Source organism: Silene latifolia, chromosome 10, assembly GCF_048544455.1.
Source record: "Silene latifolia isolate original U9 population chromosome 10, ASM4854445v1, whole genome shotgun sequence".
Lineage (NCBI taxonomy): Eukaryota > Viridiplantae > Streptophyta > Magnoliopsida > Caryophyllales > Caryophyllaceae > Silene > Silene latifolia.
The window spans coordinates 14,512,431-14,531,825 of record NC_133535.1 but is presented as its reverse complement, the minus strand read 5'-3'; the positions used below and the strand labels follow the sequence as shown (position 1 = coordinate 14,531,825).

The following is a 19,395-nucleotide window of genomic DNA, read 5'->3' as shown; positions in this document are numbered from 1 at the left end:
TATGAGTGCATAAATGAACAAATAGTTATTTTTAATTCAGGTCAATCGATTCAGTTCTTATTACTTTAAATATGTTCATGTTCAAATATCACTCGGTTATATTAGTAAATTCGATTTAGTTTATGTTTGATTCAGATTGAGTCGTATTTCGGGTATTATTCAGAACTTTTATTAGATGTTCGATTGGTTATCAATTCACATATTTTAATCGATTTATCGAGTTAAAAGTTTATTTTGCCACATCTACCATCCCGATTTAAGGAATACTTTACTCCATACATAAATAAACAAGACACCTATTTTAAAGTAGTGCCGCAATTGGTAGGCTTGATATCACTCTCAAACGAACAACACACTACATTTACAAGGAAATTCTCTTGTACTTTCCATTCCAAGTCTATCTCTATAGTCTTTCTATATAGATATTGTAGGAAAAATGACAAGTGCACCATGGATAGAAAATGTGTATTTCACTATCAATGACGCTAAAATGAGTCAGGACTTCATTACTCACTAGAAAAGTTCACTATCAAACAACCACCTATTAACCATTAACATCACTACTCATTACTCAATCACAAATTCTTATTTGAAATAAATAGATAGAAATCTTCGCCTTAAACTCAAAACAGATCAAATAGTATAAAATTAAGACAAAAGCAAAATACCTGAATATTGGCAAAAAAACTTATCTTATCGAAATAAAGAAACACGCATCTAATGTATTACATTAGACCTTTTAGCAATTGAGTTAACGTGTGTTTTTTATGAGCATTTCAAGTTTATAAATTATATTTTAATTTTTAATGTCGAAACTCAAAATTAACAGAATTTATTATTTTTTTTAATTTTTGGGCTATATTGTAAATTTTAGATTAATGTTTAAGTGAACGAATTCATAAACTTTATACTAAAATTCATAATCTTTAAAATAAAATTCAAAAGCTTTATTATAAAACTCATAAACTAACTGATGTATGAACTGTATCTTATCTACACAATTTCTCCATACATTTAATCCGATTTATTCTTAAAACGAATATAGTCATCTCGATGTGCCGTAGCACTTCCTTTATATTATACGAGAAATTGTGTGCATTTTTCACGATATAAAAACCCCATACAAATTTCCCTCGTAACTAACTTAACAAGTAACAACCCCAATCACACAAACAACAACTACTCCTCCCTTTTCAAGATCCATAATAATGACCTCAAACGACGTCGTACCAGGGAGGTTTGACCAGAATGTGATAATCATGCGACACGGCGACCGCCGTGACAACTTCGACCCCACATGGGTCAAGACGGCGGCCCGACCGTGGGACCCACCGTTGGTAGACGAGGGTAAGGCACGTGCTTACCGGGTCGGGTTAGAGCTCCGGAACTCTCTCGGGTTTCCGATTCATCGGGTTTTCGTTTCGCCGTTTTTACGGTGTGTTGAGACGGCTTCCGAGGCTGTTTCCGCCCTTTGCTCCGCTGGTGATGGTGGCGTTGACCAATCTAATGTCAAGGTACGTATGATCGTCAATTGTTTCAATTATTTGTTTACTTTTTTTTGTAATTTATAATTTATGCGTGATATTCTAGTAAACGTAAACAAATGATTGAGACGGAGGGAGCATTTTTTATTTCGTCCGTCGCAGACAAAAATTGATGAATGCTTGAAGCGGAGGGAGTATTTATATTGGGGGTCCGATTAAGTGTAATAATTGAATTAATCATATACGCAAATTTTAATGTATGACCGTCGTACGTGCAATATTATGGGGATTAGGTTGGAAAAATATGATCCTGGAACAATTTTGAGGGGTTATAGCTTATAATAAGCTTATAAAAGATGAATGATGATGTTTTTACTGTTGTTGCGATTAAAGTAGAGGATTAATTCATGAGAACTTTAAGCAAAAGATGTCACTTTTGCATGGTTTTCCCGTCATTTGTTCTCTTATTTCATTTTGGGGCATCTCAGTCGATTGTTGTCTTTTCTATTTTAAGAATTCAATTCTTAGTCAATTGTCGTTCTTTCTATTTTAAGAATGCACTTGATGGACAATTTGATCATTCACACTCAATTTGGTCCACTTGTCATTTAGTAATTGAGCCCCTCCTCTTTTATTGGTCTTTGTGCCAAAACCATAGGGCAACAATTGACCAATTGACCGGGACAAAGGGAGTATGTCTTATTATTGTGTGGGTAAAGGAGAGGTATGATTGATATAGCTCTATTATTCTAGGATGGTAGGAGAAGGTGTTTCAGATAGTGGCGGAGTCTGGATTTGACGTTTAGGGGATGAGAAATTTTGGTGGGGGAACTACTAATGTAAAAAAGTAAACTAGAAAAAAAACCGAAAATTCTAGTGAAAGCTTCAATTGTTTCATTGTTCGGTGGGAGTGATCGCCCTACTAGCCACACCTGGCTCCGCCATTGGTTTTGGAAGTGATGTGGGTTCAACACTCATCCCTTTCAGAAGGAGGGTTCCTGTCATGGTCCCCCTTCCTTTCATGGTTTTTTTAAGGAAATTATGTGTCGTAGGACTCCTAGCTTCAAATCCGTCGTATTTGAAATTGTATTGGCGCTGTGCCTTCTTTAACACAAAAAAGGATAAATTTAAATAGAATATTAGGACGATTTGTGAATTATGTGTCGTAAACCCCGTAGATGGAGAATTTATCGTCTATTAAGAGGATAATTGACTAGAAGATTAATTCCAAACTAGTTTGTTGTGTTGCATTTGTCTGCTATAACTGTGAATGTATGTGTAATGTGTTGCGGCTGGTGAGGAAACTGCTAGGAAGATTGATGAATTATGTGGTTTTGGAAGATTTATCAGTTGTTAATCACTTAATTGTAGGAAATCACTACGATAATAGAGAGAGATTTGACTGATGGTAGATAGAATTTCGTATGAAATATTAGTTGGGTTTCGCCTCAATGCTACCATTAGGTTTATCTCACCAGAGAACGCAGTAAGTAGATCTGAATTTACAAGATATTCCCTTTGTTTTCTCCTTGCTTGAAGGTTAATGGTCGAGTAAAACTATCATCAAAACATTTTATTTGAAGGTTAAGGGTCCAAGTATGCGCTGAAGTATCCTTTGTGTGTTGATGGACTGTGCTTACTGCCTGAACTTACATAACTTGATGGAAAATGGACTTCGCATGTACGAGCTTGTTCAGTTGTTCACACATTTTAATACCACTAACACGGTAGTTCTTCGGTTACATGGTTGAATTTGAAAGTTGGCAGTATCTTGTTGAGTTGTTATCTGGTGCTTTTGTAGCATGTGATTTGCGAGGCCATCTGCGCTGAATGTGTTAAGGAGTTGATTACTGTCCATTGGTAGATCGAACCTATGTTAGTCGGACTCAATTAGAAGTATCCGGATGTGTGTCAAGTGTTGGATTCGGCCATTTTACGAAAATCCTCACGATTTTGGCTTTGAATGATATGTGCATGGGTCATGTCCATTTCCAAGTACTTGGGCACATGTACGCAAGAAAATATGCAGAGTCGGAGTAACAAAGGTCTTAACAGACATAAATGTTACGTAAAATACTATAGATTGGATCTTTTGAGCCATAGGTTAGGCTCTAGAGGGTATGAATTCCCTTTTTAACTGTGATGTTCTTGACTGCTTTCTAGGTCTCTATCGAGTACGGCCTGTGTGAGATGTTGAATGAGGCAGCCATAAGACCACAGTGCGCACCTAAAGATGGCAAGTTTCCTTTCAATATCTCAGAACTTGAAGCTATGCTACCAGCTGGAACTGTAGACGCTTCTGCTGAAAAGATTTATCCAGAGGTAATTATTCTCTACCATTTTATTTAAAAAAAACTGGTGGGTGGGTAACATAGTGTGATGCAATGAAACAATTTTCATCACGAGTCATGCGAAAACAATTTGTGTGCGTGCCAACTATGACACGGTTAAAAATGCATAAATCCGACCTTCCTAGCTCATCATAGGCGGGAATGATTGACGAATTGAGTCACCGTAATGTTGTACAGGTGGGAGAGCTCTAAATGTATGTACATGACCTAAATTATTTACTGTTACTCAGATGCCTAGCTGGGGAGAGGCTGTATCTGCTTCCAGGAGCAGATATGGGCATATCATCCAAGCACTTGCAGATAAATACCCTTCAGAAAACTTACTGCTAGTTACCCACGGTGAGCCTTATTTTTTTTTTTTTTTAATTAATATTTTTAAATTTTCTGAAATCTCTTTTTCCTTTTTCCGTGGGCATTCCCAATCTGATTCATTCTTAGAACCATGATACATTGATACGCCTTATTTTCTTCGCTTTGTCAAATAAAAAAATGCAGGTGAAGGGGTCGGGACTTCAGTTTCAACCTTCATGAAAGATGCTGATGTCTATGAAGTGAACTATTGTGCTTATTCACACGTGAGAAGGACCATCGACTTTGATGAGAGTGGATCACATACTTCTGGAACCTTCCAGTTACTCACTGTTCCACACACAACTGGTATCGGTTTCCTCACTCGAAGCAGCTTGGCTGATGGTGTATAGTCTCAGCATCCCGAGTACAGAAAACCTTTCTTTTTGCATTTATAAATGGGTGTTCTTTTATTTTCGAATAATTGTTCAGCGCCACATGCTGTATTTTTCTGGTAAGAACGGTACATTCCTGCTCCAAGCATTTAGCTTTGGGTTGGTTAATACCAGTAATTCTTTCCAGCCATTTTTACTTCCAACTTTCAGATTTACGGTTGGTTGCATGTACGACACAGTTCTTTGTATTTTTGTACCAAGATTGACTGTGAAGGTTTTAGTTGAAGGAAATGAGCAAATGCGCTTCTAAACAATTTTCTTTATTTCCTGTTTATGCAATTTCCTTCCAAGTCTTTCTATTATTTAACTTTTGCATGCTTAGTTCAAAAATTTCGAGATTGCACTTCCGAAAAATAATACTATTAGTCTCAAAATAGTAATCAAGTACACAATCATAAACTTATAATCAGCCAGCTACAAGATGTTACTGAATAAAGTTAAATCTAAATTACCAGCTGGAAGGGCTCGGTAATGGTTCGATCTCGAACATATCAGAAGGGAAGTCATCAAAGAAGCTGTCAGGAGTCACGGGGTGATCAATAACCCCCTTTGCTCCTGTCGGCTCCTGCATTTCGGCTCCACAGCATGACAGGAGCTGGGACCCGTCATCTGCTAGTACAGGTTCATCAATGTAGCCGAATGTTTGCAGAAAGCCAGAATCAAGCCTGTCTATAAGCTCCTGAGTTTCAGGAGGGAGCGAAATGGAAGGGAACGGTATTTCATCTAGCTGCAACTTGTTGGCAGGGCTCTCGGACAAAGGAATTAGGCCGAGGTTGATGCTATTGGCCGCTTCTGAAGTAGAATAATTCGGGTTTAATGCATCTGGAAATGCTATCATCTGCTGAATTGTATCAGTAATCACCCCTGGCTGCGACGATGAGGAGCTACACTGTCCTTTAGAAGATGCTCCTCCCTCAGCGAAACTTGTCTTGGGAACCTGGTGCATGGAAAAACCGTAAAATCAGTTTTTTTACCATATAATTCTTTTATTTTTATCTTTTTTTTATTACGAGAGGGTTGAATCCCCCGGGCCCATGTATTCCCGCACCACCACATGGACCATGTAAGCCACCCCCTTCGGGGGGCTGCAGTGACCCAGTGATCATCGCCCCAGCTAGTAGTCGAACCCGGAACCTCTCAACTCCCACATTTCTGCAAGCTTCAAGGTTTAACCCGGCTACCACTGGACTAACACCACTTGGTTTACCATATAATTCTTGAAAAACATTTTGAAATTGAAGGAGGAGGGATTAAAGTGTTGCTTAGGAGTACCTCTAAGAAAAGTGAATTAATTCTTGAATCATTCCCAAATGTCGAAGAAGAAGAAGATTTGTGTCGCTTGTTCGGTTGAGGAGACTGAGACGGGAGAATCCTCGCTAATCTCTTTTGCCTGCTACTCCAAAAATTCTTAACATCATTATCAGTTCTTCCTGATAAATGTTTTGCAATTGTTGCCCATTTGTTCCCTAACTGTGACTGCAACTCAATCACCACCCTCTCTTCCTCTGCTGTAAACTTGCACCCACTGTCGCCGATTTTTACACCATCCGAAATCAAAAGAAAAGTTATTAATTCATCAAAAATAACATTACTTCTACTCGGAAAAATCAACTACCCATGTTAAACTTGCACCCGCTGGAGTTTGAAAATTTCGAAATTTTTAGTTAAAATTTTCGACTTTTTTTGAGGTCCCCTTATAATATTACTCTTTCGCCCCCACTGACTTAAAATTCTGGCTCCGTCACTGAATCCAGACATTATGACAGAAAAACGATGAAGAAAAGTGGCAAACACGACATATTTACAGTCGATAATATTAGAAATGAAGTATAAGAAGATATACGTACTTTTTCAAGTCGGGTCGAAGTTTGTTAACCCAACGAAGACGACACGACTTGCCGGTACGTTTAAGAAGACCTTTGGATCGAATGGAGCTCCAGTCACGAGGCCCGTATTTGTTGACATGGTTAAGTAAAACTTGGTCTTCTTCTGGCTTCCATGGTCCTTTCTTAATTAAGGTTCCATCATTAGCAACACTAGTAGTTTTAGTATTACCGTGACAGTAATTTTTACCACTAGTGTTACTACTCTCTTCCATTTCCTCTCCTGTCTGTTTTTTTTTACTGTAAATTTGGACGTTGGTGGTAAAATTTTAAGGGGTTGGTATTTGTAATTGGAAGTTATTGTTAGCGGTTATTTAGGTACATTTTCTTACAATTTTAACCCCCATTATCCCACTAAACATGCACGTAATTTTATTGTCGCATTGCCTATTTTTACTCGCCCCATTTCAAACATTCGCCCTTTCTTAGTTTCATTTACGATGGTAAATAAATTTTGTACTCGTACTAGTTATAAACTCGTGCAAGCTTTTAAAATTTTTGACATTTTATATATGTTCGATTAATGGATGTACTCATTTTAAACCCGTGTAAAATTATACGGGTTTGGTGCTTACACATATATAGTACTAAATGCAATGTATAGCACAACAATAAATAGCTAACTATGTTCGCATCAAAAATAAATAAATAGCTAACTATGTAAATATCGCCTAGGTAGCACGGGCACTTCTCTTAATCAGTCGTCCCGTGTCCGACACCGTGTCGAACACCGACAGTCGTCGAACACACGCCTAAACGTGTCAGACACCTATAAAGACGTGTCTAACTTTCTACTTTTATAAGGGCACGTGTTCGACGCATGTCCATGGTATTTGGGCACGTGTCCTACGCGTGTCCTTGGTATTTGGACATCATTTGCGGTGAATGATGTTCTCTAGAAAAAAATGAACCGTCGAAAGAGATTGATTAGAATATGGGATTGGCTAGGAGATGTAAACGAGTTTTAATCAAAGCCAAGTTTTACTTTCACTTATTTAAATTTAATATCAAATACGTTTACAAAAATAAAATCGAACGTTTATAACTAAAAAAATATATATTTTATTAAATGTAATAACGTGTCCCGTGTCCTAAATTTCATCGGATGCCGTGTCATGTGTCCGTGTCCGTTTTGGTGCTACCTAGAATGTCGCTGTAAAATTGAAACAATAAATAAAAGGCATGATATCTCTTATTCAGTCCGACATCTGAGCCAGTTTCTTAATCAGCTCCGTGTTCCACAATGCAAGTAGCACTACATGTCTTGAGAGTTGAGATATCCCAAATCAACTGTCAATGTTGGTTTGTTCTATTATGCTAGTTCGGATCTAACACTTACTACATATAGTGATGCAAGCTGGGGGCAATGTGCCCTTTTTTTAAGATCATTAAGTGGCTACTGTGTTTTGCTGGGTACCTCACTAATATCTTAGAAGGCTAAAAAACAACGCAGAATAAGCGAAACTATGGCTGAATCAGAGTATCGTAGTACATACACATCCTCTGAATTAGTTTGGGTGGAATCCCTGCTGGAGGATATGACAACGTTAGTGTTTCCCCCTAATAATTTTATTATGTGATAACAAAGCAGCTGGTCACATATATAGCACATAATCCTGCCTTTTACGAAAGAATGAAACATTTGAGCTTATACGTTATCACTATATATGTTCGAGACACAAGTACAAGACTACAAGAGGCTTCTATAATTCACCGATTAATGTGGGCAGGGCACACGTTAGAAAAACTCTTAACTTATTAACGTGTGTCCTTGTAAAAAAACCCATATAAATATTGGTCATATGTATTCGTATCATATGAGATCTTATTTATTCTCAATAGCATAACTTTCATAACAATTTACAAATGCAAGTTTATTTGCAGAATTTTTTTTGAGAGGCTGATGTATCGATTTGATTCGATTATTTGATTTCTCATTTGCTTCAGCACCACTATCTGCTTTTAGATGTTTTTATGATTATTGTATAAAAATTTATGATGTCATAGTCGATTTGAGTATAATCCATATTCTAACAACATTAATCATTACATATTTACATCAATGTAAATTCTGATGAATATCTGTTTATGTTAATCGTAATATTATATGGGTAATCAAGGGTATTACTATTATTTAGGAAAAAATAAGAGACAAAATGACAAAATATGTAGTTGCACATATGCTCAAAAACAAGGTAATATGCTTAGAAAAAACATACATATGCTCAAAAACAAAGGTAATATACTCAGAAAAAATACACATACTCAACAACAAATAAAATCTTAAGTAATACATCTGATGTATGTTCCTTTTTTCCGTATAACTGACTGCTTAACACAGACAATCGACCATGTGGCCTTAATATTATAGGGCGCCTCTTGAATATACCAAGAAATCATGCCGTAAACAAGGACTCCGTATAAAGTTTGGTACGTTTTATTTTAAAATGAAGTTGTATTATAATTCTTGGAAGATCAATGTTCTGCGTATCTGGGATCATGTGTCAATGAGTTATATAATTTGTCCAAATCCCCCAAAACAAAGCAACCGCACGCAATTATTTTTCATTGCAAATGGCAAACGGCAAACGGCAGAAGCTGATTAACGATAACATTAATAGAATATCATTTGACAGATTTTAGTAACAGGTTTGATTATCAAATTAAATTAACCAAATTAAGAAAATGTATTTAGTAATTAACAGATTATATACAAATCTACCATTTTTATGTATTAAATGAATAAATATATTATTACAATATACTGCTATTATCAGCACATTCAAAAACAGTAAGCCAATATGCTATCTGAATATTTTATTAAACAAACACATGAAATTAGTAGAATCCCCTATAGACTAAAAGAAGGGTATTGTTTTTTCATGGACATGATTTACTCAATCATGGACATAATTTACCATTTTACCCTTTCCATTTCAACATTCCTCTTTTTCATTTCTTCATCCATTTCAATTTTCTACATTTTAATTGTCTCCCTCCACCTCCCAACTACTTCCCATGTCGCCAACCACCGCCACTACCACCCTTCCTCCACCGTGCGTCATCAAGTCCTTCCATCTCGCGCCACTTTTTCGCAAATTTCTGGACTGCAATACTAGTATCATTAAACAGCAAAGGTATGGCGTAATGTGAAGTCTGCAATGTATTGACGCAAGGTATACCCCTTTGTGGGAATGTAACGAAATGCACGAAAGTCAAATTCTACAAGGTTGATATGCTATGACATCTTCAATCGTGTAACAAAAAAATTTCTCAAATGAATCCAATTGAAACCCTAATTAAAGATTAATTGATAAAACTTAGTAATTACTTGTTCGATATGAGAATTAATATTTATAATTGAAGAATTAGGGAGAAATTTGATCAAGTTTTGGAAGAAAGAGAAGAGAGAAAAATTTGGTTATTTGGTTGGGAGGAAGGGTAATGTTTGGAAACATTATGAAAAAATGTCCATGAATAAGTAAAAGTTGTACATGAAAGAGCAACTACGTAAAAGAATAACACAACTATGTTAATCCCGCTGAAGTTTCCCGCTCATCTTTCCCCCTATATGAAATATTCCCTTCTAGAATATTCCCTTCTAATATATTTCCCTTCTAATATATTCTAGTCAAAATATTTTAGTCGACTCATATATGAAATATTTCTACTACAATATTTTATACAATTAATAATAATATTGCCGTCAATCACTATGCACCCATATATTGAATATTTCTTATGGTTACGTTTTATATATAAAAGTACATTTACATTAAATTAAATTCATATTCAATTTATTAAAATTATATTAATACACTAAATCTCTAGAATTAACCTTTATAAAATTACCGTGCTGTAGCACGGGTTGCTATACTAGTGATTATTCAATCTACTACGGAGTATTTATTTGTCTGATTTAGAAATGCTTTCTATTTCTCGTCATTTTCACGATTTCCAGGTACTATTTTATTATTGTCCTATTTTTTTTCCTATTTATACATAGATACCCCCTACTTATGCCACTAATTAAATAGTACTTTTAAACGAGTATTTTTAATTTGAAGTTTTAGCTATATTATAAATATTTTCGTATTTTAAAAGAATGAAGTATCAAACTTTGATTTCTATGAGGTCAATCTTCGTAAATAATGAATAAGTATGAATCTACTTTATATTTACACGTTTTGTATTCAATTCAAAAACTTATGAAATGCGACAATGTAAGACTCAACTAACACAATCGAATGAATTACTCTAATTCATTTTTTTTCTTTCTCGCCGAAAAGTTAATTGAGTAAAATCTATATCTATATATAAAAGAGAGTTTTTTCGAGCGATTCTAGAGCGTCCACATCATCAAAAATTAATTTAGGAAAGTTTTATAAATAATATTTTCCACATAAAAAATAAAGTGGAGAATCTTTTAATTATTATAATATCTATATTTCCTATTTTATATTCATGAGAAGTTTCTAATTTTTATATAAAAACTTTGACATTTCATTTGGCAAAAAATGTTGTTATAAAAAATTATGAAGATAATATAATTAGATTCGTTGTAAAAAATGCTTTCATTAGAGTATAGATTTCATATGATTTGCACATACGAGTACTAAATATGGTGTACTTCTTTTAATATGTTATATGTCCCACATTGAAAAAACAATGTTAGTGTGGTGATTATATAATACGTATAAATTATAGAATTGTCCCACATCGAAAGATTAACATAAGGTGGGTGATCCTATGATTATAAATAGGAGTCATCATTGGAACCTATATAACAATAAAAAAACCTTTTGAGTCTCTTCAGTATTGTTTTGGAGAGCTCTTAAGAGTTTATATCATTATATTCACAGTATGATATATTAATATTTTTTCTATATTATGTATTATATTCAAATGATATTTATAATCTTTTTATAAAAACTTATACATCTCATTTGCCAAAAAATTATTAGTAAAAAAAAGCGTACGAATATTAATAAATAGTACTCCCTCCATTCAAGACCAAATACAACATTTTCATTTACACACTTGCCAAGACATAAATTACAACTTAAATATCTTTAAGTTTACATTATAAAAAATTTAAAAATTTGATATTCTTATTGTACTTTATAGGTGAAGCAAATAAGATTCACATAACCATATTTTGTCTTACGTATTGCAAGGAATCGTAAAGATTCTATTCGTTCATGAATAGTATAAAAAAAAGGAATGTTGTATTTGGTCTTGAATCGAGGGAGTATAGTATTTGCTCATTATTATTAACACGAGTTAAATGTCGAATTATGTGCGAAAAAGATGGTGTATTTCTAAGTATGTTATTTGTCCCACATTGAAAAATATGTTGGTGTGGTGAATATATTACGTATAAATAATAGAATTGTCCCACATCGAAAGTTTAGCATAAGGTGGGTGATTATATGATTATAGATAGAAGAAATCCTTAGAACCTAAATACCAACCCAAAACCTTCTGAGTATATTAAGCATTGTCTTTGAGAGCTCTTAAGAGTTTATATCATTATCTCCACGATATGATATATATTTTTTATATTATGTCCAACTGATGTTTATATTTTTGTATAAAAACTTATACATCTCATTTAACAAATTAAAGTAACATATTTTTTTTTTTTTGAAAAATTATATAATTAGATTCGTTATAAATAAATGCTAGCATTAGAATATAGCATCATATTATTTGCACATATTTTAATTACGATAGGAAGTTAAAAAAAATGTACTATACGAATATTAATAAATAGTATAGTATTTTCTTATTATTATTAAACTGGGTTAGATGTCGAATTAGGTGCGAAAAAGATAGTGTATTTCTAAGTATATTGTTTATCCTACATTGAAAAATAATGTAGGTGTGATAAATATACTACATATAAATAGTTGAATTGTCCCACATTAGAAGATTATCATGAGGTGACATATCACATGATTATAAATATGAGTCATATTTGAAATTTAGGGGTATCAACCAAAAATCTTTTGAATCATTTGAAAATTATCTTAGAGAGTTCTTATAAGAGTTTATAGTAGTGGCAAACCTTAGTTACAACAATATTATACAGATATTAATCACGTAGATATTTATAAAAGTGATAATATAATGTTTATTTTAAGACAATCGATAGTATAATAACTTTATTTAAGACAAAATCATAATTAAAAAATAAAATGGATGCTAAATATACATAAATTGGTTATTAATCTGTCATATAATGATAATCTCGGCAATAAAATAGAAAATTTATGAATTATAATACAATCAAGTGTTGCATAAAAAAATCTTGAATCAACAAACAAATCAATAATGAGTTTTTTTACTTTGATAAATAGTAGAATTAAATATTTTTAACTTTCAAATATAGGTAATTATTATGCCTCATTAGATTTGAATAACTAAAACACATCATAATTTTTAACCAATAATCAAAATCGCACCAGAAAAAGGAAATATTTTGCATTTGTTTATACATTTGATTGCTCCCTCAATTACACCTTAAAAGTCGTGTTAGGAAAAAAAATATAATTTAAATCATATCATTTGTATATATATTTTAATTATGACAAAAAATGGAAAAAACGTACGAATATAAATAGATAGTATAATATTTTCTCATTATGAAATCGGATTGGATATCGAAATAGGTGCAAAAAAGATGGTGTACTTTTTCGTGTGTTATTTGTGCCACATTGAAAAATAACGTAGGTGTGGTAAATATACTACATATAAATAGTTGAATTGTCCACATCAGAAAATTATCCTAAGGTGGGTGATGTTAAAAATTAATTTAGGAAAGTATCATAAATAATATTTTTTGATGTAAAAAAGAACTAAGAATCTTTTAATTATTATAATATTTATTTCCTATATTATATTCAAGTCATGTTTCTAATTTTTATATAAAAAAAAATTACATTTCATTTGGAAAAAAATATCTTCAAGAAAATTATGAAAATAACATAATTTGATTCATGGTAAAAATGATATCATTAGCGTGTAGATTTCATATAATTTGTACATATATAAAATTGCGTACTTCTTACTATGTTGTTATATGTCCCACATTGAAAAATAATGTAGGATTATATAAAAATAATAGAATTGTCCCATATCGAAAGATTAACATAAGATGTAGTGGTCCTATGATTATAAATATGAGACATCCTTGAAATGTATCAACCTAACATCCTTTGCTCTCTTACCATTTTTTTTTGCTAAGTTAATTACTCCGTTGCAACGCACGGGCATCCAAACTAATTCACTAATAAGAGGATGTATAAATCATGTAGTAGTTAGTACATGAATTTGAGAGGGTTAATAATTAGTGTAGTCATTTTCTTGCAACTTCCAAATCAAAATCAGATTAAAATAGGTCAAGTTGAAGAGGACATGATAACAAGCATAGCCTTTTGTAGTTAATCAGTCACAACATGCAAATCAACAATAATATACTTTATTACCAAATTGAACTAATTGATTATTCATATAATCTAATAAATTGGTAGTAATTTATCATTTTTTTCAAATTAGAAATTAAGTAAAATATTAGTAAACTGAGGTGTTACTTGTTTCTGAAATTTTTAGTTTACAAGTAATAAAACAGCTAAGCAAATGGGAGTTAGGCAAGAATTATAAGACCAAGACTAATCACATGCAGCTGGCTAATTCAGAGGAGTAGTGATGTAATTGGGGACACAAATAGATCAAGGAAACCATGTTAGAGTTTACATGCAATTTTATTTTATAACATAAATTCTCGTTTAAGACGAAAGTATCCGGCTTAAGTTTAAGATGAGTTAAATAATAACCCATTTGTATATATAAGATAAATATCTTGTTATTTCCTAGACATTTCATTTTTGTCTTATCCATATAAGTGGGATACTATTTGACCCGTTTTAACTTAAGACGGACATGTCCACCTCAAGAGAGACTTATTGATTTTAGGGTTTTTCTTACATGGCATCTTGTATTTATTCGAATTCTACGTGATACCCCTTGCTTTTCAAAAATATTAGTGGTACCCTTAAACTTAATGAAACATTTTAAAATACTCAAAATGCTTTAATCCGCCTCTTTAAAATGTTTAATTTACACATTTTTATTGATTTTTTGGCAATAATTTGTCGTGTCATTAACATAAACATTGTTTACTCAATCATAAACATATTTCCTTTACAAACTTTAACTGAAACTAGTTTGGATATTTTTAGAACATTTTACTAAGTTTAGAGGTACTACTAATATTTAAAAAAAACATAACAATACCACTCGAAGAAACACAGAAGTACTACATAGAAAAACCCTTATTTTATAAACGAAGTCTAGAGGTTAAATATATTCTATACTTAGCTTCTTTATTTCCTTCTAAATTCATATTGGATTATAAACAGATATGCTGTTCAAAAGCTGGACAGTGGCTGTGAAAATTGAAAGAAGTTAATATATGGGGACCAGAGTATTTCTTCAATTTTTTATTTTTTATTTTAATGTGTGGCATAGCCAATTTTTGTAAGAGAAATCTAAAAATAGGAGGGAGGATTATATATAAATATATAATTGATTAGACATTTGAGTTCACATAACTATTAGCTGATTAAAAGAAATTGTCGTTCTATTCTTTTTTTTTTTTCGGTGAAGTAGAATTTATTATTTGACAAAAATATCCAAAAAATTAAATAAATATTCGTGCTACATCACGTAGAATCTTTTTTTCATAGTTTTTCTTTTTAAACAAAGTTTAGTAATAAGGTTAATAGGTTATATCATGGTCGAATTTGCCAACTTTAGATGATCTATATCTACGTTAAAATGAAGGGAAATGAATTAATACCAATGCAATTATGAGTGAGTTAATGTGATGTTTCTCGCCAAGATGACAATCATTATGTTAGCTTCGGAATTGGCTAGCAAACAAAGGAATTCATTCGATTCCAACCATTACTATCATCAACGAGGCGATTCATTTATCAGCCAATATAAAGTTTAATTACTCTCTCTTAAGAGATTAAAACAAATCAAGTAATATTTTACTTGTACGAATAAGACAAATATCTGGTTGTTTCTTAGGTATTTTACTTTTGTTTTATTTAACATATTTGACCAGTATTAAGGTTAAATTATTAATACTCCCGTATTAAACAAGAATTTATGTATGAAGTTTACTTTCTTTGGATAAATCATGACCCAGGTATAATTAACTAAAGCATTAGTAAACATAATTATAAATTACATAAAGGCGACAAATTATAAAGTACAGTAACTACTACAAATATAAAACGATTTTCAAATCGTGATTATGGATACCACCACTCATAACGCTTTGATTAAGTGAGCTAATGATGGATAGTATAACTAAAGAAAGGGACACAAACCCTTGTAAATTGTAATGGTATTCTTGGTAGGTAGACAAGTATTAATCAAATGACATCATACAAACTTGATATGGAATTAATTTACTAAAACAAGGTGAAATAGATGATTATACTCCAAAACTTTTGTGGGTCAATTTATCAATCAAGAATGCATCAAGTGCGGTGGGTGTCTACCAAAAGTTATGGCACTCAATGTGGTTGAAACTAGAAACCTGAAGGGACCCTATAAAAGAATAATATCTCCACTTTTAGTTTCTAAATGGCATAAACTAAACAAAGTTGTTAAAATTAAGTAATCCATAATTGTGCCTTACATGATTCATGAGATACGAAATCTCATATACACTAAGATTTCATAATTTGCGTTTAATTATAAACATGACAGTTGTATTCTTCCCGTTTCAATAAAATACTCCTCGCATATATTAGAGAAATGAGAAGAAAACAGTTGTCCGGAGGGAGTATTATTTATATTACAAACTCTAAAATTATTTAGATGTACAATGGTAAATTCTATAAATATACGGATAATATATACTCATTACAACTATACGGCCATAATTTAATAGAAAATTGATTTCAATTTAAAGGCCTAAATGCTTAATTAGGTACGTAGAACTAGATTGAAGTTTGCTTCGATGAATAGAGCTGAAATAAATTGAGCTAAATAGAACTGAAATGAGCTGAACTGAATTGAAGTTTATTGAGATGAATAAGACCCCGTTCTTTCTGCTTAATTTCAGCTCGCTCTTTTCAGCTTAGCTTAACTTTATTCAGTTTAGCTTCATTCAGTTCAATTCAGCTCATCACTTCACAAATTAACTCTTACTTTAACTCCATTCAGTTCAGCTCAACTCAGCTCCTTTGAGTCGAAAAGAATAGGCCTAATGTTGAAATAAGTTGAGCTGAATTGAAGCTAAACTAAAATAAGCTGAAATTACTAAATTAGGCAGAAGAAACATGGCCTAACTCCGGAAATACCCAATCATATACTCCCAAAAGAAAAGTTTCCAAATTCATCTACATGCATGTATATACTATACCAAAAAGAGGTGATAAAAATATCATTTTGTTTTATAAGCTTGAATAGTCTTGATGTATAATGTAATGTATCAATCAAGTTTGCCACATGGTACATGCAAAACTAACCAAAAACTGTAGGTCTGTAGTCTGTAGCACCTCCCATTCACAAATTCTTGTTTCCCATTCACAAATTCTTGTTTGTGACGGATACCATTTTATCTCACAAAGTACCCACTTTTTCTCTCTCTGTAATACTATTCATGTGGTCCCCTTTCTCCACTAACCCATTTTGTTACCATTTTATCTCACAAAATATCCGCAACAAATGATAACCCGTCACAAGGGAGACCAATTGCCTCCAATTTTGCCAAAATAAGGGGACCCCGTATTCCTTTTCCCCTACCTTCTTTATTAAATTTTCTTATATTTTTTGACATCATATTGTAATTATATAAACACACCCTTCCCTTATTTTCCTCTCAAGTTTGCATCTTACTACAAACACACACATAAACAATATCTCTCACACATCAAGCCTTCTTCCTTACTCATGGAGGCACAAAATATATCTACCTCGAATTCTGTCTCTGCCACTACTTCTATATCATCAAGGACCTCGATTTCATCAAATGCCTACATGGGCATTAATGATGGTATTACAATAAAAGTTTGTAACAACATTATTAAAAAAGGGTCAAAAAGAGTGAAATTATCACCAAATGAAGAGGAAAAAAGTGAGATTTCTAAGGAAAAGTTAAATTATGATGAATGCAAGGATGAAAATGATCAAAAAAATAATATTGATCATGAAAATGTAACATATAGAGGGGTACGTAAAAGAAGTTGGGGAAAATGGGTGTCCGAAATAAGAGAGCCTAGGAAAAAATCAAGAATATGGCTCGGAACGTATCCAACGGCCGAGATGGCGGCTCGAGCCCATGACGTAGCGGCTTTAGCCATCAAGGGTCAAAATGCATTCCTCAATTTTCCAAATCAAGCTCATTTGTTGCCTCGACCGGCCTCTACGTGTCCTAAAGATATTCAGGACGCTGCTGCAAAAGCAGCAGCAACAGCTGAATCCGAGCCGATTTCGAGCTCATCTAATAGGAGTAGCTCAATTTCTTCATCAACTACCACGAGTTTGTCTTCTAGTGAGGCTAACTCTTCTGAGTGGTCCAGCTGTAGTGTGGGGTCCACAAGGGAACGTGACAATTGTCAAGATGATGAGTCTTTGTTTGACTTACCTGACCTTGTGATTGATAGTAAAAGTCAAAGGGGTGGAGGGTATTTTGGTCATTCTACTTGGCAATTTGGACAAGGGGATGGTGAAGTTTTATTTGGGCTTGGTGATGACCCGGATCATATTGATCAACGACCTGGTTGTTTATGGGTTAATAATGGGTGGGTTTATTAGACAAATAGGTGATAATTACATGGGTCACTCTATTCACTAGTTAATTCTCTAAATTTAATTTATTGTGTACAAAATTTGGTCAATAAATTTTGGGTCGAAATTGATCATATTCAACGGAATTATAAGGTTTCTTATATTTATTAACGGCCTATATCAAAAGAAAATTGAAAATAATAAATTATTTATTGAGATAAAGAAAATGAAAATGTATTAACATTTCTAAATATATAACGCGAAAAAGAGTGCATTATGATCGAATATGAAATATGCAAGGGAATAAAGGAATTTACATACACTAACGAGTAAGGAAATTATGTTACTTTATTAGACTTTGATATTTTAGGCGGGCTGGCTCGGCCCGGCCACGCTCATGGGGCGCATTTTTCCTAGCTCACTCTCTTAACTCGGCCAAACTTCTAACTAAGCTAGCCAGCTTGCTCGGTCCGGCTCAATTCCGCCAAAAAGGTTTAGGCCGTTCGATAAGATCTGAGTCAGCCCATTCACAAGCGGTCCAGGGTCAACCCAACCTGATTCTCCTCTCACATGGACTGGTTCAGTCGAGTAGGCTAGACCTCACCCAACCCGATCCATGACCAAGTTTCACTTTATTAGTGACACGTTTGGAAATCAGAACTACTTTGCTAAGGCCATGGTTCAAGAATTTACTTTTCGGTTTTTTTCTTTTTTTTTGTGTTGACGTATCCCCTACCGACAGCTGGGGCAATCTCCTTCAGGGTACTGAAGGCAATTTAATGGGTTGACTCCTCCCAAATTTTGCTTTTTCATTCGCAAGAGTCAGAAATCAAACCCCTGACCATTTATTTAAGAGATGATAACCTTTATCACTCACACCAACCAACTTTAGCCCTTTTCGGGTTCTAATGGTGCCTAAAATAAGTCTCCATATTATTTTTTTCATGTTGGTGCATAGAGCAACAATGGTTAAAAAAAAGTCAATATTACTCATGTACGTACCATCTTACGTGCAAACAAATGGATCGTATAAATAAGAAAAACTAAAAATTATATAAAAGTGACGAAATTGATGGCGGCTAGTCGATAAGTCGAACTTTGTTATATTGGGTTTTGATAT

At 33.2% G+C, this 19,395-nt stretch overlaps 3 protein-coding genes across 3 annotated transcripts; 2 read left to right on the top strand and 1 right to left on the bottom strand.

The window, feature by feature from the left end:
• The first annotated feature begins 778 nt into the window (after positions 1 to 778).
• Positions 779 to 4,832, top strand: LOC141605225 (uncharacterized). The gene is made up of 4 exons (XM_074423917.1): positions 779 to 1,514; positions 3,648 to 3,806; positions 4,066 to 4,174; positions 4,331 to 4,832. Exons 1-4 carry the CDS (start codon positions 1,209 to 1,211, stop codon positions 4,534 to 4,536), a joined length of 780 nt encoding a protein of 259 aa, XP_074280018.1. The 5' UTR covers positions 779 to 1,208; the 3' UTR covers positions 4,537 to 4,832.
• Positions 4,833 to 4,967: 135 nt separating this feature from the next.
• Positions 4,968 to 6,694, bottom strand: LOC141607623 (transcription factor DUO1-like). Its single transcript, XM_074426970.1, has 3 exons — positions 6,426 to 6,694; positions 5,851 to 6,103; positions 4,968 to 5,515 (listed from the first exon to the last, which is right to left on the bottom strand). Exons 1-3 carry the CDS (start codon positions 6,674 to 6,676, stop codon positions 5,027 to 5,029), a joined length of 993 nt encoding a protein of 330 aa, XP_074283071.1. The 5' UTR covers positions 6,677 to 6,694; the 3' UTR covers positions 4,968 to 5,026.
• A 10,661-nt stretch (positions 6,695 to 17,355) lies between these two features.
• On the top strand, positions 17,356 to 18,418 carry LOC141607622 (ethylene-responsive transcription factor ERF035-like). Its single transcript, XM_074426969.1, has one exon. The coding sequence runs from the start codon at positions 17,439 to 17,441 to the stop codon at positions 18,300 to 18,302; it is 864 nt and encodes a 287-aa protein (XP_074283070.1). The 5' UTR covers positions 17,356 to 17,438; the 3' UTR covers positions 18,303 to 18,418.
• Positions 18,419 to 19,395: the final 977 nt, after the last annotated feature.